The sequence below is a fragment of the Lathamus discolor genome, chromosome 5, assembly GCF_037157495.1.
Source record: "Lathamus discolor isolate bLatDis1 chromosome 5, bLatDis1.hap1, whole genome shotgun sequence".
NCBI lineage: Eukaryota > Metazoa > Chordata > Aves > Psittaciformes > Psittacidae > Lathamus > Lathamus discolor.
Genome location: NC_088888.1, coordinates 85,837,188 through 85,864,564, shown reverse-complemented (window position 1 = coordinate 85,864,564; position 27,377 = coordinate 85,837,188). Strand labels below are relative to the sequence as shown.

The window sequence follows — 27,377 nt, the reverse complement described above, 5'->3', positions numbered from 1 at the left end:
CCTGTGACCACTTATAGCCAGAGATTAATTAGACAACTGGCAAGATAGCTCCATCTTTGTATCTCTGAGAAGATCAGACCTTGAACTGTTCTAGCTATTTTAAAGCAGAGGCACATTAAACTTCAGCCCTTGGGCTCCAAGGCTACAGCCTTCCCAACCAACACATCTAATTACTACCCTCATTCCAGGTTAGGAGACCTAACTGCAGTAAGGGTTATCAGGAACTTGAGAAATGGCTGGGTAGCTGCCCTTCACCTCAGACAAGTCATCTACAAACAAACCCACCCTTCCTACTTTTTTGCCCAACGCAGGTAAAAGGTTAACTACTGATCTGCTGGACCAAACAAACAGTCTATAGACTGCTTTAGGGCAGACTGATAGAGAACGAATTTTGCTCACTGGTTTATGGGGAGTCAGCAGCAAGAAAAAAAAAAGTAAAGTATTTGCTGGTTGACAGGAGAAATGCGAAGAGGTTACATGTGTCCCAAGGACGCCTGAGAGAAAGCGCCCATCTGGCCAGAGAGATGTAACTGTACTGTAACATCCAGACAAAAACGCTACTGACTGGAGCCTCAGAAAGCAGCATCCTGAAAAGAGGCTTGATAGCAGGGAGCTTGGGAGAGTGCAAGGAAAAGCTGGCAATTCCCGAGTTGCAAAGTGAAAATGAAACTGAAATGGAAAAAGTCACTGAGTCACGACTTAGAAGCTCCAAAAATTTCTGCAGGTCTGAGTTCACAAAGGCCTAATTTTGGAGGCCTGAAAATTTAAAGTTGCAGTTTTTGCTTTGTTTTGTCATGCTTTTTTTTAACCAACTGCAAATTATTCTAAATATTTGACACTTGTTAAATTAAAGAATGATTGCAGTGGTTAGAAAAGAAGCAATCACCAACTTTCACAGAAATTATCTTCCTAAAATTGTGGTTACTATTCTGCTTTCATTTATAGCTGCTTATCTCCAGTTTCATCAGTGGAAATATACTGGGTGTTGAAGAAGGAGTCCATTCAAGTATTAATTTGGGTATTTATACATACAGACTATAATTATACAGAATACTCTAATCTGATTTAGCATGTTCTACAGGTGCCAGGAAAATAACTGACATTAGTCATTGCACTAAAAAAATGAATATTTAAAAGCTGCATGTTATTAAAAGCATGTGAAATGCATACACTGAAAGCCTGCCTAAATCCTAGTAACATACATGTCTCGGAGATTTTCATTACCCACAGGACAGATTATTTTCTAACAACTCAACAAACTACTGGATTTCCCATTCAACCTTTCTGTGTCTTATATGTAATTACTTTGGACATAGAAGAACTTCTGGACTTGTGCAAATGCAAACAACATTTATATTTATTTACTCATGGGTAAAAAAGTCACAAAGCCATTACCATCTGTAGGTATAATTGAGATGCAAGAGAAACGTAATTCTCAAAGGTGTATCATCTTTCATTTTTGTTCATCCTGCCTTTCTCCTAAATCATTCCTAAATTCCTTCCAGTACTCAGAAGGATTTTCTGGTTTGAGGAAATATTATCATTCAGGTAAGTGTCATGACTCAGAGAACGAAGAGCCATAAACAACAGCCAAAAAAAATACCTGGCATCTTGACTACCTCCAAGGTTGCACTGTTATTAGAATAGACATAAATGATGGAGCAGAGGCAGTAACATCACTCAGGAAACAGCTCCTTATACTCACTACGAAATTAACTACTTCTGCAAATGCTGGGAAAATTTAAAGAACAGTTCAGATTAAGACACCCTAACATATGTGTCTACACGTTTAAATGCTGGCTAGGTCTTGAAGAGACCATCTTTTCCAGTGGAGCCAGGATTTAGTTTCCTAAATATGGGCTTCTAGAGCTCTTTGAAATATTCAGCTATATACCAACTGGCCTCCACCTGCAGGTTTGGAAGAGCATAGGTCTCTCATACATCTGGTGTCTCATCAAAGAACTCCACATGCATGTGCTAGATAGTCTAGCACACCTCAGATGTTATTCAGATGCCACCTGTCTTTATGAAACTAAATCAAACACCCTGGAGATTTAGTTAGTAAAATCAACGCATCAACAGCAATGTTTCACACCCTGAAGTAGAGATACAAGAAGAAAGTCAACTGACTAGAACTTAAAACTGAGATATCTACATGCAGATAGCATATACCCCACAGGACCTAAGGAAGCTTCCTTCTCACTGCATATGCTACTGGATATGATGTGTAATCTCAGATCACACTAAGTACTTATGCTAGACAGCTGAACAATTCAGTAGGTGCTCTATGCTTCTACTGCGAGTGATGTGATTTGCTCCACCAACATCACCCACTGTATTGGCTAGGCCTCAAATCTGTTGCTAAATATCTTTACCAGCATTTAAATTGCAGTTTATCCTGCCTGATCTGTGTCTTCCCAGGTAATAGTGGGCTTCCCATAAGACCCACGCCATATTTCTCATACTTACATGGGTGTCTCATAAATTTCCAACAGAGATGTTTATGTTTAGTAAAATGAGTGAGTCTCTAATAGCTGGTTAGTTGATTCACCCTCTAGGCTACACTGGCTCTGTAGACTAAACCTTTATCATTCAGATTATCAGATTATAGGGACAATTTAAACACAATGCATATAAACACAGCTCCCCATAAGCATCTGGATTTAGGTGTCCTAATTTCAAACTGAATCTCATCATAACTTTACCAATACCTACAGGGTTACTCCATGCATAAACACAGTTGTTATCATGAAGCTTCATCCCTTTGTGAAGACTGCTGTTAGTCTTTTCTGTTCAGATTTTTCCCTCATTCATAATCTAAGTGAAGCCAAAAAAAATGTGTGAAGTGTATGCACACTCTTTGGAAGTACATTATACTTTCTGAATCCAAATTGGCCGTATACAAGTGTCAATGAGACCAAGTTGCCATATACTTCAAAAGAAGTGGCATATAAGCAAATGCCAGCCTAGCACAGAGGGTGTCTCTTAGATCACTTTACAAATCCCTTTTGCATTCAGTGTAGGTACTGCAGACATTAATAGCAAAAAAGACAATTTTTTTTTTTTTAATCCTATTCTTCAGTTATTTCATATTTATTAATGAGACTTATTATTTAGTACAAGAACCACTACTTGTGGAAACATTTCTTTACCAAGAAGGTGGTCAAACAGTGGAACAGGCTGCCTAGAGAGGTGGTCTATGTCCCAAACCTGTCAGTGTTTAAGAGGCATTTGAACAATGCACTTAACAACATACTTTAGCTTTTGGTCAGTCCTGAATTGGTCAGGCAGCTGCACAAGATGATTGTTGTAGGTCCCTTCCACCTGAAATATTCTGTTCTGTTCTGGCAGACCTGCACCCTATTAGGAGATATTTAGTTACTAGTTGTTGAAGGTCAGGACAGAGTTAAGTAAGTTTGCTTCAGCTACAATTTAAATGCTTCAAAAGATTTCATATGGAGCTGGCTACCTCAGAGTGGAAAATCCTTGTTGCACCATATCACCTAATTACTTACTGTTATATAAATGTTTTTCCTTCTTTTACAACTAGTAACGGTAGTTTATAGTTGTTATGCTAACTTTCATCACTTTTTATCAGCACCCGAAATTGTGTCAGATGTCCTCTGCTTCAGCTAGAAAGAAAAACTAACAACTTCATCCTACAAAAAAGTATTAATCAGGTGCAGAAACAAAACATACATCAAGTAAAATCATTGTCCCACATTAGATCCTGCTCCAGAATTACAGAAATATGTTAAATATATCAAAAGAACCAATTAGTATTTCAATTTTTCTTAGCTTCTTTTATTGATCTTTCTTGGGTTTAATATATAGGCTTGAAAATCAACTTTTTCCTGATTCAACTGAATGAGTTTTGGAATTGCCAGGCAATCAGATCGTAAGTTTATTGGGAAAAAGACCAACTCTACTTCTGCACATATACTGGAATCAGGAAGCCAGTTACAAAGCATTAGCCTGGGTCAGAATAGTCCTTAGAATTTTCTTCTCAGTTAGAGTTTCATATACATACAGAAAAAAGAAAGGAAGAAAATAAATATAAGTGCTAACGTGTAAGCAGGTTACTAAAAATCAAAAGGCTAAATATTTTAAATAATAAATGAAAGAATTCCTGAGTAATATCAGTTTGAGGTAAAAATATTTTTCAATAGTTTTTCAATTAGAAATGTTCTTCCATTTTATATTTTAAAGGGGAAACAATATCCCCTGCAATCTATTCCCTTATCTCCTATATTTATTGGAAGAAATGATGTATTTTAAAAACCAACCAAACAAAAAATTACACCAAACAAATCAAAGAAAAAATAAAAGCTCTGAAGCACCCAGAGCATGACCATGCTTATGTCTTTACATGTACCTGCAATTCTTACACTTGGACATTCTAACACTTTGACACTACAGTTTTAATTCCCGTCACATTTTCTCGCACAGTTATAACTTCAGGTCATGCATTAAGGATGATCTGAATAATGTCATATTCAGCAGGAAAGATGAGCCTTGCACTGCACACTTCTTGGTGGAAACTTCGTGCCATCACACCTCCTAGAACATCCAAGGGATGCAGGTACCAAGCTATTGTACCTGAGGGTATCCACCCTAATTCTGTTATGCTCCATCCCAATTGCCTGATCCAGCAAAAAAATATTATGTTGCCCAATGCTTCTTTCCAAACCATGCTTAGACTCAACAGGCTAGCAAGTAAATCATAACTTTTGCACAGGAGCTTTGTCCATAACAAAGAAGCACCGTGTTTTCATAAAGAAAAGGATTAAAGGAAGAAAAGGAAATTTATATATACTAACAGCAATGGAAAATCCTCATCTAAGAACTCAAAAAACAAACCCACCAACCCTTTTTACTTAGCATATCTTGAATCTTATTATTAAGTGTTACATATTGATAGGCTGAGAAAGTTGGGGCTGTTCAGCCTGGAGAAGAGAAGGCTGCGTGGAGACCTCATAGCAGCCTTCCAGTATCTGAAGGGGGCCTATAGGGATGCTGGGGAGGGACTCTTTGTCAGGGACTGTAGTGACAGGACAAGGGGTTAAAACTTAAGCAGGGGAAGTTTAGATTGGATATAAGGAGGAAGTTCTTTCCTGTTAGGGTGGTGAGGCACTGGAATGGGTTGCCCAGGGAGGCTGTGAGTGCTCCATCCCTGGCAGTGTTCAAGGCCAGGTTGGACAAAGTCTTGGGTGGGATGGTTTAGTGTGAGGTGTCCCTGCCCATGGCAGGGGGGTTGGAACTAGATGATCTTGAGGTCCTTTCCAACCCTAACTATTCTATGATTCTAAAGATTTCACTTCCACTAATAGCTTCTATTAATTAGTTGTTAATAATCATTATTTCTTAAAATGCAGCAACATTCAATCACTGCCTAATTCCATGGGTCATGCTTAAATATATTTAAGCCCAGCCTTCTTTCTCCATATAACCATGTGGGAGCAAAGACTGGCATGACAAGGGAGAGCTGAGGGAATTTCAGGTCCTTACTAGTGGTGAGCAGTTAGTGATTTCTCCTTTGTCCTGTACACTGGCCTGGGCTAAGCTGTGCTCCCTGTTTAAAGCAGGGCCACGCTGGCCCTATTCATGTCTTTCTGTTCCTCATTAGGATTTGCAGAAAGGCAAATTAGATTCTAGCTGCCTTTCTGGAGGCTTTTTTAAGAAAAGTTTTCCCAGTCATAAATCCAGTGTGGGATATTCCTAAGTAAACCATGTTTTTTTTCTGTATGATCATGTAATTTGCTGATCATTTAAAATGCTTCCACAGCAGGGAGTTCATCACTAACAATGCTGCAGTCACTAAATGGGAATTATCTGCCATCTGAATTACATCATCTACAGCCACAGCCATTATGAAAGCCTCATTTTGAGGAGCAATTTAACACCACACACTGTAAGGCTGCATTATACTGTACACAATAACACCAGTGTACAACAACCAGAGTGCCACCTAGTGCGACCCGCGTTACTATCGCTAGTCTAAAAACAAGTGCTGAAGTGTTATGAACTGCTTAAAAAGGCTGAGTTGTGCTTGCTAAAATGCTCCTATCAGCAGAAAAATTCAGATCCGGAATGAAAAAAAAAAGGTTTAAAACTTTTTAATGTATCTTGATATTCACCAAAAGAAGTCTGTAGAATAAAACAAGATAGTTTGTCCAAATGTTGGAATACATCAGCTATTGCCCCTAACGATGGTCAAACCTGATTTTTCTTTCCCTCCACAGACATAACATTAGCAAACAAACAACACCTTCAGACTCAGTTTACATGATGAAATAAGTCATATCATCAAAACCTTCAAATACACATTACAGAAAAGACACAATCTATATTTCTGCACAGTCTATATGAAGCCCTGTCTAAGCTGACACATTCATCATACTCTGCACAAGAATCTGACCAAGAACATACTGCCAAGCAAAACTAGGCTTACCTGAAAGTGCAAAATTATGGTCCATATCAACCCCAAAGTCAATTTGGGATTCCCATCTGTTATGTCATCATTTCTGATGTTAACCAGTTTCACCTGCCATTGTGGAAAGAAAATACATAGAAAGTTGAAATAAATACCACAGATACATAGTGCGTTACACAGGTGTGACTATAAAAGGCACATTAGTCACTGTCTGAGCCTACTCTGTTGGGTTTTTTAATTTTCAAAAGCAGAAAGGAGTTGCACTCTGGCTGTCAGCAGTCTTCCAGAAATTGCCCTCTCCCACTGACCTGAGAAAATGTCTCAGCTGTCACTACACCAGCAGATCCACTCCCTGTGACAACCACCCTTCACCTCAGTCCTTGACAGAAGGAGAAAGGACAAGAATATGATGATCTGTAACTTGGTGCATCAGTCTCAAGGCAGTGCTCAGACCTGGGAAGCTATCACTGTCTTTATTCCCCGCCACTTTCCTGCACCAGAGCAGGGATTCAGCCGCAGGAGAACTGGTCTGCTAAAACACTACAGTCTGGCTTGACAAAACCAAGGATTTAGTATCACATTTAAATAACCAATGGTTTACAATTATTACCACTTCTGCTGCTGTACTCATCCACAGTACTACAAACATGCAACAGTTAACAGGATTAAAACAAAGGCTGAGATTATTGTCACTCCCATAAACTCACATCCAGACCGAGATCAACAATTCTATGTCTTCTTTTACTAAGTTTAATTTCTTTATATGTATTATGTATCCATATAGCCTAGCAAATAAAGATGACTCAGCTAAAAGGCATTTTTTGCTTATGCTAGCAAAGTTACATGCATATGCTTTTTAACATATATCCTGTTATCAACTGAACAAGCAAAGGCACGTCCTGCTTTTGATCTGCACGCATAATCTTAATTATTACCGGGGGCAGGGAGAGGACACCACCAAACCAAAAACACTCTTTGGAAGAAAGACAGCATATTCCACGGTTCAAAAAAAGAAATTAAAACCAAATCCAAATGTCCTCCTCCCACTGCATTATAAAAACTGTTTGTGTTTGGCAAAACTATCTTGACATATTTGTCAAAACTGTCTTATTTGACATACTTGTCAAATATGCTTTATTTGACAGTCAAACATGGCTTGCCTTTGGGTTTTCTCTTTCCAAGTCAGGCTTCAAAATTATCAACGTATAGGATCTCTCTGCCTTACAATCACAGTAAAGCATTATGTTTGGAGGTTATACAGCCAACTTGAGCAAGTTACTTCCTAAATGCAGTTTAGAAACACCTAACAGGAGGATGAAACCTTTATCAAATGCAAGTCCCAGTGGCAACTTGCCAAGACAACCAAAGCCCTACAAGCATTCTGTACAGTGGAGTACAGCCATGTTCAGAAAACTGTGAGGTTAAAGAGAGTACAAAAAAACTCAGATCACAACCGATGGCAGCATCATGGAGACCTGCAGTTCCCAGTAACACGTGCACATTCATAAACATGAAGATGACCTGATCCTACATCTCCTGCGTCTTAACACACATCATCTGTTGTGCATAAATAAGGCATGGTACAGCCTGTCCAGAAGTCTCGCTGCATAAAAATGCCGCTGTGACTGGTATTTCAAGTAGCTATCCTCTCACTTCATAGTGTATTTGTTCTACGGCTCACTTAGGTTAACATGAAAAGTTCACTTTGAAACCAGCAAAGCAGGACTGAGTTCTGACCCAAAGGATAGCTTGCAATTTTACTCAAAATATGAAAAGACACCTGGTTCTATAACCAAAGTAAGTATCTGTTTGTGGTTTGCCACCTCATAGTTTTTCAGACCTTTTAAGAAGCAAGTAAAATTTAAAAATAAATAAATAAAAATCAACTGATCAGGGAGCAGGTTTCCAGCATCGGTTCATTTAGGTGGGATGGATAGCAAGGTACAGTTTTTCCTTCCATGTTTGAGACATTTTTTAATACTGCTGTTCGCAAAGGAGAAAGCAAGAACCCTGTAAATGCTTAAAAGAAATTTAAGAGCAGAAAGACACTGCAACAGAAAACCACCCAGCAGTGTGGGTTTCAAGTGTTTGGCTTAAAGCAAATACAAGTGAAATTAAGCCTGAATCTTCCACAGTTGACTCTGCTGCCTCTCTAGGGCACCAGTTTTTCTTTCATCAGGATCAAGGCTAGAGAAAGTTTTCCCAAAATAAATATAATTAAATCAAGGAACTCCCATACGAGGTTCTAATTGCTTTGAATCTGCATTTTGCATTCAAAATTAGGTTGTGAACAAAACTGCATACCAGCTATTGCCTGGGAGCATGGAAGACAGTTAACTTTACTACAAGCAGCTCCCAAAGATCTGAACCCATAATTTTCTACTCTTTAGCATCATATAGCACATGGAGTGTGTTGATATTATTGCTCAGAGAAGGGTGGTGTAAAGTTACCTTTGCCAAGCATGAGATCAAGCTGAGCCTACACCAGCAGCTGATTGTAGCAAGCATAAAGGACCAAGCAGGACATATTTCTTATTTATTAGCCACAGGTAACAAAATGTTCATTACCATTTATTAAACTTTTCACCATACCTGGCGTTTTTTCAAATAGTCAAGTGCAATTTGGACGTTCTGGAGTCTGTGAAAACGCATCCGACCTTTTTCTCGAGGCTAAAATTGGAAAACAATAGTTGTGAGATTTTCTTGTCAGACAAAAGAAGGAACAGTCTGATTTAAAAGATACCATGTAACACATGTGAAGCTCTGCAGTTTCAATGAAGCCAATACCTTCGGTGGAAAAACATGCTTTAACTATTTATTTTTTTAAACTGTAGTTGACAGTTTTTAGCACAGTGAATGGCAGGAGAGATCAGTGGTCCCAAACTGCAACTTTGATCCATGCAAGTTGATAGCTGTTTCCCTGGCACATTTAAGTACTATTAAGGTTAAGAGTGCTAGAAAAGTCCCTACATGAATTTACCTACAGATGCTAAATTGCCATTTATTACTGTAAAAGATTCACAGTATATTAAGCAAAGCAAAAAATAAGTAATGCTATGAACCTGCATTTTGCTCTGGTAAACTCTGTGATAGAAAAGCTTTGCCTCTGTATGCAACTACGATTTAATATTGCTTATTTATGGTACGACTGCATAATCATTATGATGGCAACACATCTTTATTTAAAGCCTCTAATAAAGATAACACCTTCCTCAAAACAGAGTAACACAACATATACAGCCCTAGACCATAAGTTTAAACTCTTGACTTGGGTAGTACATCATAGAGCATGAAAAAAAAGCAGCAAGTCATTCTTTTCAAAGCGAAGTCAAAACCAGCAAGAAGAAACTGCAAAATAAGCACGAGTGGTGTGTTAATGGAAACATGGCAAAACTGCATGCAGTTAGTGTAAAATCATCAAGAAGAAGAATCACACAGAAAAACCATATTTTACTTAGCTGTCACAGATCAGCAACGGGAAAGCAGTTAAATTTATGTCATCACATCCAAATCCTTCTATTATTCTTCCTTATTTCAGATTTTTCACAAACTTTGACAGCAATAAACTGAAGCAGACTATAATTGCTAGGGATCAGCCACGAATATGAGTATTTCCTCAGACAATCACTATGAAACACACAGACAAGCCCATGCCTTCCTCAACTGCCATTTTTTCCCCCTGTAGAGTATCAGATACTTGCCAAAAGGAAACATGAGAAATGGAGTTGAATAAGAAGCATAAACTAAGACACAAATGATTTTAATTTCCATTACAGAACCTTCTATTTAGCCCCTTATTTTTCACACCGATAGCCCAGGATTCAAAGTTCTTCAGTCCTTGCTACCAAGTAGCCTCCCTGGATGGAACAAGGGACTGCAGACCTGGAACTTAGTTTTCCACAAGAAAGAGGGTATAATAAATCCCAATCTATGTATTCAGGTATAGCATCTCAGAGGGGAAATATATTTTTTTCTAATGGACAGCTAAAATGCAGCATTTTGAGTTATGTTATGCCCCAGAAAAAAAGCACACAAATTCCACTGAAATCACAACTGCAACACAACACACAGGGAGCCAAAGAAGGCGCTTGGACCCTATGACAGCAAGTTGCTTTAGCAAATGCTAATAACGCGAGGTCTACAGAGGCATGAAACAGCTCACTTGGACTAACATGCACTCAGCATTTTGCACTTTATAAGTAGGTATTTCCCTTCTGGATGGTCAAAATACAGTGAAAGGATAATTCAGCATTTGTTGCAAGGACAAACCCTGCAAACAATCCATATACTTTAGTAGCTGCTACACAGCGCTGTCATGTAACTGTGACTATCGGCTTTGACAAAAATAGCTATTACACTTGATAAATTCTAAATATATTTGCATGTCTGAATTAAAATATATTGAAATATTATCCAGTATTATGTCAAATACACCTTGGGTGGAGTAGACTGGTGCTTCGAATTAAGAAAACTCAATTTTTTGCTGCGGCCTTCACAAAGAAGAGCCTTCAAGCCTTTGTGCAAATTACTTGTATATGGGGAATACTGTTTGCAAGTGAACAAAAATAATCTTGGTTTAATGGAATTATGGTATTTCCCTAATTGTTATTAAAAATATTATTTTGTCATATCTTGATAATGTTGTCCAGTACACATTTGTGCCATGGTTTTGTACAGTTTAATGAAAGAAAACAAATAGAAATTGTGAATAATTGTGTTTTAGCTATTCACAGAAAGGCTGAATATAAATTTGTTTTTACCATACCTCTATCATAAACATAGGTATCCTGGTCTACCAATGTGAGTTCTTTTGTCCTTTCTACAGCACACTACTGCAGCACACCAAACTAAGAATTCACATTAGCAGACACCACACTTCAAACACTACGTTAGTACAGTTATGGGGGTCGGCACCTACCCCCTTATCCTCATCCTCCACATCCTCATGCTGTTCAATTGCGCATGCTTCTGTTGAACTCACCAACCGTAAGGTCTTCAAAAAATCTCGCTCTCTTGGCTAATGAATATAACAAACAGGAGACAGGACAGCAAAAACACAAGACAGACCACAAATGAAAAGAAGAGCATGAAAAGAAGAACATAATGAAGAGAACAAATACCAAGCAAGGGAAGTAATGCTCACAAAGAAAGGAAATGACACCTGAGGAATGTGTTAGACAATTTCAGGGACATTTTATCCTTGTTATTGTAAGTTACTCCCTTTAATGTGAAGGGATATTAAGCATCAAGTACTTGTTAAAAGAAAACTGTAAAGAAAAGGAAGAACACAAAAAATAGCGCACTACCCTATCGAGAAAGTAAGTCTCACTGACCACAGGAAATGAAGAGAACAGAATGAATTCCCCCACATAATTCACAGTGGAATATTTTACCAAAGAAATACAACTTGTGTCTTTGGTATCAAGTCACATATTATGGAAAATATCAAAGAAACTGCCTGCAGTCGATACAGAGTTAACAGAGCGAATGTATATGTAACAAACTGGAATCACTGTATTCTGATTAAAAATCTTACCAAGGTGTCTCCAGAAAGGACTTCTAAAAGTGAGATCAAGTTATGTCCATCTCTTAGGTCTTCATACAAGTCATTCACATGTTTTCGAACCTGCACAGATAAACACAAAAATTAAAGATCCTCATATATACTTGAGAATTCACACTCACATTAACACTTGTCTTTTAATGTACAGATAAACCTCAGCTATGCCTCAGAATGGCTTTTTAAATTTATTCTCTTTCATGACAAATTTACAAACCCAAATTAATTGTAACAGGCAAAATTCACATCTATGTCTACACTCACACATTTCCATCACATTTTATTTCATTTTACTGAAAAGGAAAAGAAAAATAGCATGAAGTTATAGGCAATGAATGCATATAGCAACGAAAAAAATCAGTATCTGACAATTTAAATGATACCCACCTATTTTGACCTAAATAATGATCCCTAAGAGACAACACTAGCTGGATCCTATGGATTATGAAAATATACACTAAATGTATATATTATCATCAATATGCATGTTCACTGGAGTCAGGACAAAAGTTAATGCACTTTCTGGCCTTAAACTTATTGCTAATCAAAGCATACCATCTACCAGTTAACATGTTTGGTCACCTCTCATTTCCCAGTATTTTGTGCATTTTCCCAATAGCTCACACATCCACTTTATACACCATACCAAAGAAATATGACATCAGATTGATCTAGTGAAGCCAAGGACACACAGAGCCCTTCCCACAAGCTGTGCCAGTGGCAGAGGTTAATGCTCCATACAGCTCAGCAGCACTCTACCACCAGCAGTCACCAACCCAACTGATTCCCTCCTGTGGTACCCCCAAAATAGACGGCCAGCTTTTGCCAGCTGACCTCATTCAATGAGATCAGGTTGAGAGCGGCTGGTAACCAGCAGACCCTTGGTGAGGCCAACCATGAGGAAAGGAACAGATGTAATGAGAAGCAAGACAGATGAAAGCTCTAGCTTTTCTGACAGGCTCAACAAAGCTGGGAGATGTCTGTCCACAGGCCAACCCCTTGTTTTTTAACATGAGCTCAAATGCAACTTTATCTGAAATTTCTTTCACAATTTCAGCCAGCTGCTCTTTAAACATGAAACAAAGGACCTCATTTCTTGGAAGCAGAAAATTTTGACATTTCCACCCAGGGCAGAGGTTGAGGGCTTTCCAGTTACAATTTAATGTAGTTGAGGGCTTTCCAGCTACAATTTAATGTCAGTTCCCTGGCACCAGATCAGAAATCTCTTAAGCTTACAGCATAAAACATAACATCAGAAATTTCTTCTGACATTACTACCTCTGCCAGAGATGAACTGTACTTCCAATATGAGATCTATGGGACCCTCATCTGACTGCCAACATTTCTGTGTGTATGACAAGGGCATAGGAATCAACCCAGATCTTCAGGTTCATACAATAGCTCTGTTTACCCAACTTTCGGGGGAATTTCTAGATCCACCCTGTGGAATAAATAACGGTCTCCATACCAGTGAGTAGCTTCATAAATGCTTTTTAGTTCAAGTTTTCTTACTTAAACTTTTAAACAGGAAATTACCCTGCAATCTGTTTTCACAGACCATCATCTTAATTGAGAATAACATCAGAGCATATTTATGCTTGTGCTGAAGACTAGCCAGAACAAGTCATCTACAAGACTGTTCCATGAGGAATTACAATTGATATTTTCCAAACCGTTTATACAGACTCTGCATATACACAGTCAAGTTACATACCAGTACTCTTATACACAGCTTTACACACTCACACATATATGCAAAATAATATAACTTTAACTGTGATTAAAAAAAATAATAATAATCCTGTAAGCAACTCACTTAAAAAAAGAGAGAACCATAAGAAAAATTTTCTGGTAATACTGAATTACTGTTAAGCTGAGCAAAGAAACAGAACAGATGTTTTCTTACTACATCAGTGGTAGAAAGAAGGAAAAGGGAAGCCATGTAGATATAATTAAAATCCCTGATATGAGATTTGATTATGCTAAACACTTAAAAGATGAAAAACACAAGGGGGGTTGTGGAGTCTCCTACACTGGAGATATTCAAGGCCCGCCTGGACAAGTTCCTGTGTGATGTACTGTAGGTTACCCTGCTCTTGCAGGGGGGTTGGACTAGATGATCTTTTTAGGTCCCTTCCAACCCTTGGGATTCTGTGATTCTGTGATTCTGTCTTTAATTTTTAACCCAAAACAACTGTGACTTTTTATTTTGCTTTTATTTATTGCATATTTATTTTATTTTTCAAAGAACTATGTCAAACTGAGTGCCAAACTCTTTCTGACAAAAGCAGGCAAGTTTTCTTTACAATAAAGTCCTGCAGAGGGTTCCCCACTCCTCCCTGCCCCATCAGCCACAACGTGACATTCTCTACTTCCCTTAGGAGAGTAGAATCCCAAGCCAGAGCAGAGCAAGAGCACAGGCTGGTGACCACAGGCATGGGAGGATATTGGGTTAAAGGACAGAGGAAGGGGGTGCATCTATAAAAGTCACTGCACCAGCACAGCAGAACTATCTGTGCAGCACCAAGCCAATGCCTACACTCTATTCAAGATAGAAGTCACCGGAGTTGCCCAGTGTACAGGTATCTGAATAGTAGGATGAGAAAATACTACCATTTCTAATCTGTCTACTTTTATTTTCCATTAGATGAAGGATAATTTTGTTATCCTGCTGGTCCATCTCTCACAACACACATTTATTGACCTTCTGTTTGTTTCTCATTCTCTGAGGTTTCCAACATATTACAGAGACAACCATCTTCCCCAGCTTATCTTTCTAGAAATCACAGATGCTTCAGAGATGAACTCATACTGTGTATGAAGAAGGTGGCATAGAGCTGTCAAAACAAGAAAACCAGCAGTACTCCTTAGATGTCTGTCTTAGATCTTCCATTGTCTGACAACTACCGTGAGGATTAATTACATAGGACATACTACGTTGGTATGCTAGTACAGGACGACACAATAAGGAATCTCCTCCAATACTTTGAGCAGCAGATGTACACCTAAAAACAAGTATTTGGGCAACTGATGTGCAGCAAGCATGTTGATTCAAAACAGCAGATCACTTATTTTAAAAAGGAGTATCTTGGGCTTCCCAAGAGATCCTACACTTCTCTACACTTGAGAAAAAGCTTGCAAAAATCATTCCTCTCTAGCTAGCACTTGGCCAGGCCTTGCCTCTCAGCATATATAATGAATTCTTAGACCTTTAAACTCACAAGAAACTAGTATTACTACTTCACCACTGTTCTGCTGCCACATCCAGGTTCCTTTGGAACACATAGTACCGCAAGTACTAGATGTCCAGGGGAGTCCTGGATGGATCTGTGGGATCTGCAGAGCCCCATGGCATTTCGCAACAGTTCTTGTGGCTTTACAATGAAATTGAAGATTTGTCAGCCCTACATTTTGCAAGGTCCATGTGCAAAGTAGGTTACATGCTGCCTCAGGCAACTTTTTGCAATATGCCCACGTGAGTGTGGCAGCTTTGATAATTTGGGCATGAGAAGAGATTCTTTAAGGAAGACGTGGGAGATACTGTATGGCTGAGGGGCATCTGACAAATAACAAGAGAAGCAAAGTGGCTGCATCAGTCAAAAGGAGGCAGGGAGAATCTGAAGCACTGTTTCAGAAGTGATTCATCTTCTAATCATCGTCCTCTGGCAGGTATACTATAATGTTTGTGGTAAGGAAAACTCCCATCTCCCTTGACATGAGCATGAGATATTTTGATACCATGCTTCTCCCATAAAATTAAGCTTTGCAGTCTATTGCCTTGGTGAACCTGCACTATCACTAGCAAAACCAGCTTTTAAAACAGTAGCAGCCACAGGGCTGCAGTCTTGCCCCCACACAGCAGCGTATGAGGCACTTGAGAAAAAAAAGACTGCAAAGATGGCTGCTGCCTCCCAAAGCTAGCAACCTAACACTCTGCATAACTCGCATAGTTTTATCATACAGTTCAGCTGACACATCTGGTTGTCCTTACAATCAAGTTGCTATCGGGTCCAACCTCACGTACCATTCCGTTCTGCTTCTGCAGCTAAAGCCTGGCTCGCCAGGCTTGGCTTCCTCCTCTGCAGGCTGGCATCACAGCAAATCTGTCACCACTACCTTCAGTTTGCCTGGCACTCCTTTCCACCGACAAAGAACAAAGACATGATTCAGCTGCCTGGGCACACACCTTTAGGGCTGCTTTATGTTTAGGGAGTATGCCATTTGGCCTTCACCTGCTTCTCCAGAAGCATGAAGGCTTGCTTAAGTCCTGCTGGCCAGTTCCCCACCCATGTTTGTCCTGAATACCCTTACGCATCAAAACCAGCCCTAGATGTCCATATTCAGGGAACTGAACCTGCACAGTGATCCCTATTTTTGCCATGGGTCACAGCAAATAGCAAGCCATCTTCCACAGCAAGCTTGTTTCTTGTAATTTTTCTTGCTATTATTAGTTGTCTTGTGCTGATACTAGAACCAAATCTAGAGTTTTACACAATAAAACCACAGGCTGCTTATTGTTGTATGGGTAAAAGGAGATAGACGGTCCCTTCTGCTTCTGCAAACAAAACCAGCTTGGTATTGAAAAGGATAGAGAGAAGACACACAGGCTGGAGTAAAGTAGGAAGGTTGCTCTCTCTAACACTGCCATACATCTACTAGGGCCTGTTGTGACAGGACAAGAGGGGTTTTAAATAAAAGAGAGCAAATTTAGATGAGATAGAAGGAAGAAAATTCTTTTTTTTTTTACAATGAGGGCGATGGGACACTGGAGTAGGTTGCCCAGGGAGGTGGCAGATGCTCCATCCCTGGAAACAGGTTGCGCGGGGCTCTGAGCAACCCTGGTTGAAGAAGTCTGCTCATTTCAGAGGTGTTAAATGGGATGACGGGACACTGGAGTAGGTTGCCCAGGGAGGTGGCAGATGCCCCATCCCTGGAAACAGGTTGCGCGGGGCTCTGAGCAACCCTGGTTGAAGAAGTCTGCTCATTTCAGAGGTGTTAAATGGGATGACCTTTAAATGTTTCTTCCAGCTCAAGCTAGTTTATGATTCTATGATAACACAGAAGAATCTCAAACTTTTCTTTTTCAGCAGTAAATGTGGCAGACAAATAGGGTTGTGGCCCTTTCTATGTATACAGCAGTGCGCACCCAGCATACATGTAGAAAGACTGCACTGAGATTCATGTTAGGGTACTGCATGTTCCAGACCAGTACCTAAAATGCAAGGGACCACCTTCTGGACTGAAATAGTGGAGAAAAGAGCAGAAACAAACATTAATGTGCTGCAGAATCTAGAGCTGGCTAAAAGGGCAGGAGAGAATATATAATTAGATCAAGCAGGAATAACTAGAAGTCAACTCCCATGTACTGGAGGCCACCAGGAACTCCCTGAGGGAGGTGAGGCAACCACTGTGGCAGGCTGCAGGGCTCAGAAACAAGGCAGAGTTTTGTGCTCACACACTTGCAAAATTATCCTTATTTACAGGGTGAGGAAAGCAGACTATTGTAATCAAGAACCTTTCTTAAAAGATCAGGAGTTTCTTTACCTATGTTATAATTAAGCTGAACTGATCATTATGAGAACATGCCAAATTAGAATTTTCCATACAGCTTCCAGAACAGGGAAAAGAAGAAAGAAATCCGATTCACATTTATTTTGAATAACTGATATTCAGCTGACAAGCCTTTATAAAATCAGTGGCATCCCCAGGCATTAACAAGAATTACAATATTATGGATCCAACAGAGGCTTTTTCAGAGCACATAGCCTGGGAAAGTCTTTTCAAGTACTGCTCTCCTCTCTTCTGGAAGCAAAGTTAATTAAATGCCTAGCACACACATAAAGCATTACTGCTTTTCCAGAGGAAAATGGGCCAGGGCTCAAAAGTTAGAACTGTAAGGGGTGTGTTTGGGAAAAGAGAGTCAGGCCTTAATTACCACCGAGGTCACTGATAAGTCCAAGCGACAGCTGGCACAAGGCCACCGTGAGCTGCACAATAAACTTCAAGTTTATTCTTCAAGAGCCTGATTCAATGCCTATGGAAAAAAGATCCCTTAAGACTCCCATTCACTTCAACTGCAGTAAAAAGCTTTTCTTCAAGATAACAGACACAGATAGTTAAGAGCTCCTATAATTACACTGTTCCATAGAAAATGCTATCAGCATTAAGACTGCTGAAAAACTCCTGTGGCTATTGCATGAGGTCCTGACATCCTGATGAGTTTCCCTAATGTTTCAGCTTCCTAAAAATGTACTTAAGCTTGTTTTTAAAGGACAAATTGTATTTAAAGCTTTATTCGTGAGGAAACAGTTTTCTTCCAGTTTTGAAAATCTGTATGGTTTAGTCCCCTTTCACCTTGGAAAATTAAGCAGCAGTCTAACTGCATGAAAACAAATAACACTATGCCACAAGAACAGAAAAAAAAAAACCCTCTCATATGAGAAGCTGTATTTATGTACAAAAATGCTAACATATATAGCATGATTTATGAGAAAAACTCTAAAATTCTGAGCAGGCTGTAACAAGATCCATGCAGCATGTAATTGTCAAAATATCACATTTGTCAAAACATTCCCACGTGACTGATCCACCAAGCACTGCTGCTTCTTCAGATATCTTCAAGACTACTTATTTTGCTCTCCACATTTCTTAGATTTCCCCATGTAAAGTACACAAGCATTGCTTGATAATGCTGCAGGGCCACTCCACCTTGGGTAACTTCCATACCGACAGGCTGCGAGGCACAGCAAGGCACTGGGCTGCAGTGCATGGCCAACCAAGAGGTCAGGGAGCCAAAGCGGTTACAGGCAGATTGACATCCTCCCCCCCTAAATCTCTCACGTTCTTTAAACTCCTTACTTCAAACCCAGGTTTATTTTGGAGGGTTGAGGAGGGGAGCAAACTCCAAAGACACACACCCTGGTTACGATTATTGTTTTGCACTGAATCCTATGATAAACTTCACCCATTCTGTTAAAAATAAACAAGCACATAAGCTCTGGCAGGAGCGACTCCCGAGCACAGCTTTTCCTAGGGACAGGGTAGAGCACATGCAGCCTGAGTGCTGGGCTGCAGATGGTGCTGTTCCCCAGCTCCGTGCTGGCACACCCCAGCACTGGATATCCACTGCCCAGGACGCAAAGATTTGCTTCCCCCAGCCCAACAGCATGGGCCCGCAGCCAGGGCTGGAAGAGAGATGGCACAAGGGGAAAAACTTGTGCCAAGTCTCTTCTGTGTGTCTGTTCACTTTCAAGCAAAGTCTGGCAAATCTAGTTTTAGGTCCAGTGATCCAAAACCCACTTTCACTCTTTTCTTTCGCTTGCCAGTCTAATAACCCGCTCTGCAGGAAACATTTCTTGTAGTTCTCTGAAAATAAATAGTTCTTTATTTCATACTCAGGAGTCATTTTCTGTTTAATTTTGTTCCTGAGTATTAATTCTCCTAAACAGCAGACACAGCTAATGCTTCTCATTTAATTTCATAACATAACTGTATGATATCAAGTACTTTCACTAACTCACATTGAAATAAGTCTCCTGTACCAAGTGAGTTTCATGCCCCTGATCTTGCTTTAAAACAGATGTTTTCTAACTGAAGATTCATCCTTGGAGTCATCCTTCACTCTCTGATCTGGCCAATGCTCGACACTTGATTAGCACAAGAACTTTATGGTTTTAACACCCTTCGTGTTTTCCACCCCTCTACAGCCCTGTTCTTGTACCTGAAAGTTTGGATGAGTCACAGTTTTATCTTTACATCAGTCTTCACATTCCTTGCAGACAGCTTCACCATCTGATTAATCCATTGCTTTTGCATACTCCATTTTGCCTCAGCTTTCAATTATTTCCCATATCTCTAGATAACTTTCAATAATCATAAAAAAGATATTTGTATGGCTTTGAGGTAAATATACTGTTGCTCAAATAAATAAAAAAGACCATTTCTAAATCTTGTCCTAACATTTTTCTTAGTATCTTCCTTTATTTGGTTACATGAAATATTCCAATATTCTCCTAATCCCCAAATCAACAAGTATGCAAGCTGATACATAATCTTACATATATAGCAAACAGTAGGACATAAACATGTGCATCCTTGAATCCTATTTTGGATATTGGTAGCTGTGCGATATCTGAAACACCATTATTGTACAGAACAAGCTTAACCAAGCGTCCTAAATGTCAAAAAATCCTTCTTTCCATCTCCTATGGAAAAATAAGTCTTGTTTCTATTCCAGCTCACACATCTCCAACCTTTTTGAAGAATGGGCTGAAAGGTTCTCTCCAACCAACACTGGTCCAGCCACTCAGAATTTCTCCACAGGTCCCATTCTGCTTATCATCATCATCACCGCAGCAGTACCTTCACTGGTTTTAACACTTGCACAGTCTTGGTCAGCTGCCTGTGAACTTTCTATATTGGGATCAGCTCCATCTGGGCGCAGCCCGTGCCACATAAATTCACAAGCTCCACAGAAATGGGTACCTACTAACATAAAATGGGCATCTACTCTGTTATTGCTACAATTTAAAGTCCTAAAACATTAAGTTACAGAGATGTCCAGCCAGCTTTAATAGCTACTTCACCAAATCAACCAAATCATCACCATTATGTGGACAGCTCTCAGTGAGCATGAAGGAGAGATGCTACATGTGACATATGTCATGGGAGGCCCCATGCGACTCCACACATTGCTCCCAGCCCATTAACACTTCTTGTGACAGTTGTGATTTTAATGCACAGCACATCCATCTCTCTTCCCTCTTTTGTACCTCAGAAACTCTTTATGATTTCTCCTCAAAGCAGTAATCTCTTCAGGTGCATTTGTGCAGAAGACTAAAGATATTTTTAAATATCATAGAAAAACTAAAAAAACACCCCAAAACAACCAACCAAAGGTCATTATAAAACGCTCTCAACATCTCTATCATATTTTTTAGTTCACAACCTGCTTAAAGCCTCACTTGTGACAGTTATTCTGTGCTATTTTAAAAATATTATACTTAGAAAGGCTTAAATGTTGGCTTTGTAGTCTTCATTAATCTGTATTTATGCCTTTCTAAGCTTCATATTATATGGCAGCCCACTGAAGGAGAGCATTCTCACTGGAACTGTAGGACTGATGCAGATGGAAATCGTTAGTTTAATGAAAAGAAAAGCTTTAGTAAAAAACTTGGCAGCGACCAGTGCTAAAACTCCAAAGTTGAATATGATTTTGCCAGAGAATGGCTGGGTCTTATGAGGCTGTCAGAGAGTAATACAACTGTAAGGTTAAAAAGGACTGAAAAAATCACCTCACCTGACCCAGTGCAGTGGAGAAATGGAGTTTGGCTAGAACATGCCAGAGATGCTTTTTTAAATCATTCTTGCCAATTCAAATGAAGGAAATGTAATGTGTCGTACATACACTTCATTGCTTTGCCACACTTACTTGCTTTTCATAGAGGGGGATTTTTCCTTGCTAATCTTCAACCTAATCTTCTTCTGTAAACTAAATTGATTTTTTTTTGTTGCCTCTCCCCTTAGAGCCTGACCTCAGAAAACACTTGTTCACCAGAATCTGCACTACAACCTGTTACATCCTGAGGACACATTACCACACCTCCCTTCAGTCTTTTCTGTTTCAGACTAAACAAAATATCACAACCTGTCCCTGATCTCCAAGAAAACTTATTTCTAAGTGCTTTAGTACAGAGGGCTATAAACCTCTTGTCATCACAAAGATCTGGAGTGGCACAGCCAGACGGAGTTTCACAATCGTGCCCACAAGCACACCCGTGTGTCCAGGGCAAGGCAGAGTTACAAGATGTCTCCTTGTCCCCTAAGCACCATGCTGGCCCACAGGCAGGGTACAGAGATCAAGTGTAGTTTCTGGAGCTCCCTGGGCACAAGCAAATGCAGCCCAGTGCAGGCAATGGACCCTCTAAAACTGGTGGTAGAGCAACGGTGAAACTTGTTGCTGACAACATGACGAAAGGCCTGAGCCAGAGAAAAGTACAGCCACAGTGTTAGAGAAGCAGGGGTATTACTACACAGATGAAGTGATAGAGCTCAAATTCACTTGAAAGTGCAGTACAGCAAGGGCAGCAGGTGCTTGGATGCCATCTCTGCGTGGAAGGGAGATGGGTCATTATTCACAGCATCAGCCTTCCAGAGCCAGATGCTGCCGCTAGAGCACCTGACTGATGGCAGCCACGACAGCAGCCACAGCCAATAGCACTGGCTCTTCCTAGTGCCAGTCTAGCTGCAGCTATTACTGATGGCAATATGCAAGCAAACTGTATCTGGGATCACTACATTCAGATTTTGTGAAAGTAATGAGTAATGCTAATAAGAGTACACGTGGCAGCGTGTAAAAAACGTAGATATACCATGTAGACAGCTTCCCCTTCATCCGCCTGCTTTCAAAGACCAGCTGTTCCACAGTCTTCCAAGGAAGAGAAATTACCCTGTGAGGTCTGTAACTCCCCGTTCTTTTCTTCTGCCTGGGAGAGAAGTATTATTCTTGCCGTAACTGCAGACTCCTACAAGTCCCCTGCCCTCTCTGAATTCTTAAACAGAATGATAAAGTGTTATAAATCACTTCAATTAGTTCCCAAGTACTGGATGAATAAAGCTGTGCAACCAGAAAGCACATAACTTATCTGAATAGTCTTCCACCTCCTTTTTCCTTATCTGAATTTCACCCTTGTCTTATTAAAAACTGTTCCATCAAGTCAGTATTTTGTAGACTGAAGAGGCTGGAATAATTCAAACTTTTCTCTAGCATTTAAACATTTTTTTTTTTTTTTATTTTTTTTTAGAATCATAGAATAGTTAGGGTTGGAAAGGACCTCAAGATCATCTAGTTCCAACCCCCCTGCCATGGGCAGGGACACCTCACACTAAACCATCCCACACAAGGCTTCATCCAACCTGAACATCCCTAGCCAAGTTTAATTCTACCTGGGCCTTAGCTTTCCTAACCTGGTCCCTAGCTTCCCGGACAACATCCCTGTACTCTACCCAGGCCGCCTGTCCTTGCTTCCACTTTTTATAAGCCTCTTTTTAACTTTGAATTTTCCTCAGCAGCTATCCATCCAAGGAGGTCTCCCGGCCCTTCTTCCGCACCTCCTTCTGGTTAGGATGTGGCACTCCTGAGCTTGTAGCAGGTGATCCTTTTCATTGGTAACACATCCATACTTCTCCTTTCTTTTTCATATTCTGCCGTAATTACAGAACCTTTCTCCTGTAAACTCTTATGTCACACTGTAACTCCTTCTGGACCTTTTTCTTGTCTGATTTAAAGTTATTATGCTTTACTAACTCCTTTATATGAATCTTTAGTCCTGATGCCCTTATTTCCACTTCTTATACGGCTCCTTTGTAATTTCACACATCTCTGAAAAGCAGCAGTATATTCTATATGATACCTCCTATCTGTCCTGCCAGTCCTCAGCCTGCCTTTGTACCTCCAACACAAACGCTTTCAATGACTGCCAGATCTCCTGCATTCCTCCTTCTCCTCGATAACTTCTGAAGAAGACCCTACCTATTGCTTTCCCCAACTCTGCTGTTTAGAAGTTCACTGTCCTCGTTTTACTTCTCCTTTCTGTGTTGAGAGGTGAGCCAGGGATTTTGCAATCACTTGCTGTTAAGTTACCTTGTCTTTCTAAATTTTGAAGCAGTCCCTCCCAATCAGTCCAGACCTAACTAAATAGCAGCTTTGCTAGTGACTTGCTGAAGGTCTCTTTGGGCTGGCACTCCTCTTGCAAGACACATGTCCGCACCAGAGGCGGCCATCCCAACTGCTGCAGCCAACAGGGAACAGAACAGCAAGTGTGCCCTGAGCTGGTTTGCACACCTGCTTGGGAATGATCTGAGCTGTGCCACACAAATGCTCTTCTCGCATAGGCTACTGAGAGCACCTTTGTAGGTGTTCAGATGCAGATCTCCACATCTGCTCATCCTGTCAGTTATGACGATGAATGGTTTTTCCCACTGCTATGCTGTCCTGTCCTTTTGTTTAATGACCAAAAATACATGCTTCAAATATAACTTATCAGGGATGAAGTTTAAAGTTGTTCAAAGTATGCAAATATAATGCTCACGACATTAAACTCACCTAATAAATGAGCTTTCGCAGCTTAAAGCTAGAGAAATACACTAACTCTGACCAAAGACAACATACTCTACACACACCTAAGGCAGGTAAAGTATAAAGGCTGGCAGATACATGATTCTGGTTAATGTCAAGGTACTCTAGGTAGAGGAGAATTTTAAACGTTATGTTACCATCTTTAAATTTCCCTGTTCACAAGCACCTTAAAAGCCTTTAAGAGATAACACACACTTCTTTATAGGAAAAGCATGTTTATTCTGATGCCTTCTTAGGTCCTCATGCAGTCACACATATATGTTACTTCCAGGCAAGCCTACCTTCCCAAATTATAGGAAATATTGCCATAGATCAAAATATTTAGGTAATATTCTTATGTTTGAAGTTGCTCACTGTGTGGAGTCCACATACTGGAACAAATACTATTCCCACTGGAGCCAATGGCACAGTTACACTGGCCCCATGAGAGCTAGATCAAGCCATAGGATTTCTAAGCTGATATATAAATGATTATTACATACAGATACATCAAAAGTATATAGACAAAAAATAATTCCATGCATAATTTAACAATTCATTAAAAAGCCCACACTTAATTGCCAATGGTAGATTTTTATCTGTTGTGATCTCTTAGGAATAAATAAGATTAAATAAAATCTATGCTGAGAGTTAATTTTAAACAACAAACCCACAAAAAGAGAATGAATTAATATATTAATATATTAGTCTATCATAGGAAACATACTGATCTTAGAGGTTCTGTTTCATCATACAGTAATCTCATTACTTAATTCTCCTTATAATCACTCTTTCATATATGAGCACCTACATAAAGCAGTTTAAAAAACTACTCACAATGAGAGGGATCATAAAATCATGTACTCAACTAGTTCTATAGTGCTGTGTGCTTTAAAAATATCAATGCACTCAGCTATGATATATTTCATACATATTTAATTTACTGTTTTCGATTATTTTCTTTCCTGCCCTCAATTAGACATGAAGTCTGAATGCATTAAAGGGGACCAAATAAACTTGAAATCTGTGGCACAGTTTTTATTGACTTGGATTTATTTGCTTGGGAAGAGACTTTTGTGATGCAGTTTTTCACTAGCCTGTAAAGCTTTGTACTATATCCTCCTCTTTTTCGGCCTTAACTTCCAGTATTCTGCCACTACTTTTCCTCCCCATCCCCTGGTTCCCTTCTTCCCTCATCTACACTCTGATTAAACACTAAAAAAAGTCCTGAGTTTGCTTGCTGATCTGCTTTTCAAACTGCTTTTGCTATAGTTTACACTAAGCAGATGAAAGATTCTGTGTGGTCTGCCTCCAGGTGGAAGATCTTTGAAAACTCTGTACACAGTGCACAGTGAATGAGCTACAACAGTGCATATTTCCAGGGACAACAACAAAACCATTTATTTCAGTTACAGGTTTCTTCAAGAGTTACTTTTCTTTTCTTTTTTTTTTTTTTTGAAAAGGCAAATGCCTAAGAAAAAAACCTTCAGGACCTTTCAGAATAGCCCTGAACATACAACAGCAAAAACACTCCGGAGAAAAACTGAAATATTCGTCTGTCTACCAAGCAGACAATAGGCCCTGCTGAACAATTGAAAAACAAAAGAGAGGAGGAAATACTGCTACTTCAGCTGCACCCAATGCCTAAAGCAAGCTGAGTGCCATGTTGGAAGAGGGTTTTCTTACAGGATTCGCTCCCAACAGACTGCAGCAGCTGTCACAATTAATTAGGAGGAATACATAGAAGACTCATTTAGATGCAAAGGCACAGCAAGCAATCTTCCTTTTATTTTCCTAAACATGGGGGGGGGGGGGGGGAAACAAACCAAAACCCAACCCAAAACATGCTTTTTCCAAGTATATTTCAAAAATGAGAGGTATTAGATTGAGATATTTTTTTTAAAGTCACTACCACTGACTAACACCAGGTGCCTCAGCCTTTAAAATAAGCATGGAGCTAAAAAGTGTTCTTTCCTAAAAGACAAGGAGGTGGGGAATTTTAAATAACAGATTAACTGCATGGCTAAAAAGAAGAGACGGCAGAGTAGTGCTGTCTAGAACGATAACCATTAGTGTCAGTAAAGTGCCAGCTTTCAGAAAGGGAGTGACTGTGCTGTATCAGGAACATCCCTCCGCCGTTAAGGGCATACCTGAACATTTCACAAAGCAATCGACCTAAGCAGCCATTTGCAAACCATGTGCTGCCTGAAGGACGCACAGGAATCAATAACTTCAGGTTTCTACTCTCAATTATTCATTCAGCCTTCTCACAACAAAAAGCTGCACTCTCTCACTCTCTCTAATGGACAATCACTGCAACACAGTACATGATTTTGAACACAGCTTTTAAACAATACCTTTAAAACCATTTTGTCCTGCTACTTACAAAAGCCTTCTTGCTGATAAGACCTTCAAAAGTGACTTCTGGAATTACTAATGACTGTGCAGGGATGCTGCCCATTGCTCCTATCTCCAGGGTGTTTCTTCTAAGGTCCAGCCAGTCGAGGGTCTCAAGACAGCCCGCACTATGCTGGGCACTTGGTGATGGGGCTTCCTGACAGTGCCAGTGGGGAGGACAGCCCTTCCTCTCCAGAGAGCTGCTCAGATACCCCAAGAGCCCATATAGCTGTTCAAAGGTTAGTTAAGAGGCTCTGTACAACCTTTTCTTCCATGAAAAAGAAGAAATGCTTTTCCTTGGAGATAAGATACCTGGTTGTTCACAATATTTTCCCAACAGAGTGCTAATCTAGCCAGTCCCCATTTGCCTTGCTTTTAGCCCTACTTTCTATAAATCATAACTTCTGATAAATTTTAAGTATTTAAAAATATCCTATTTAATCTGTCAAGCCTAAGACCTGGCACTACAAAAGTATTTTCAAACTGGTTTGAGAAAGGAACTGAAGAAAAAAGAAGAATTTGCTTTTACTCCTTTTCCACCTTCAACTTTTAATTCTCCAACTTTTATCTCATCTTTTCCCCGTATTTCATGCTTCTCTTATTCTTTCCTCAGGTTTTGGGGGTTGAGATTCAAAGGATTGTCAGAAGAATTTCTGGGCTTTCATGAAAGTTGGATTTTTTCTCTGGGTGCTTTAGGACCACGTGAACACTACACTAGAACGAAACCCCTGTCTTACACAAATGTCTCATAACATCAAGTGTTTTGTAACAAGGGTTACTTACTGCTGCAGCAAGTACTAGAATTTAACATCCTGGTTTGACAGCAGCAAAGTGAAACGCTGGAAGCACAGGCAGGTTTAGAGAAGTTAAGA

The 27,377-nt window shown here is 39.8% G+C and overlaps 1 protein-coding gene across 1 annotated transcript in view; it reads right to left on the bottom strand.

Moving 5' to 3' along the window:
- Positions 1-27,377, bottom strand: part of DST (dystonin) — a 297,096-nt gene that overhangs the window by 177,189 nt on the left and 92,530 nt on the right. Inside the window, 3 exon segments of the mRNA XM_065681484.1 lie at positions 6,452-6,544; positions 9,026-9,103; positions 11,970-12,059. Of these exon segments, the coding sequence (XP_065537556.1) occupies positions 6,452-6,544; positions 9,026-9,103; positions 11,970-12,059 (261 nt within the window).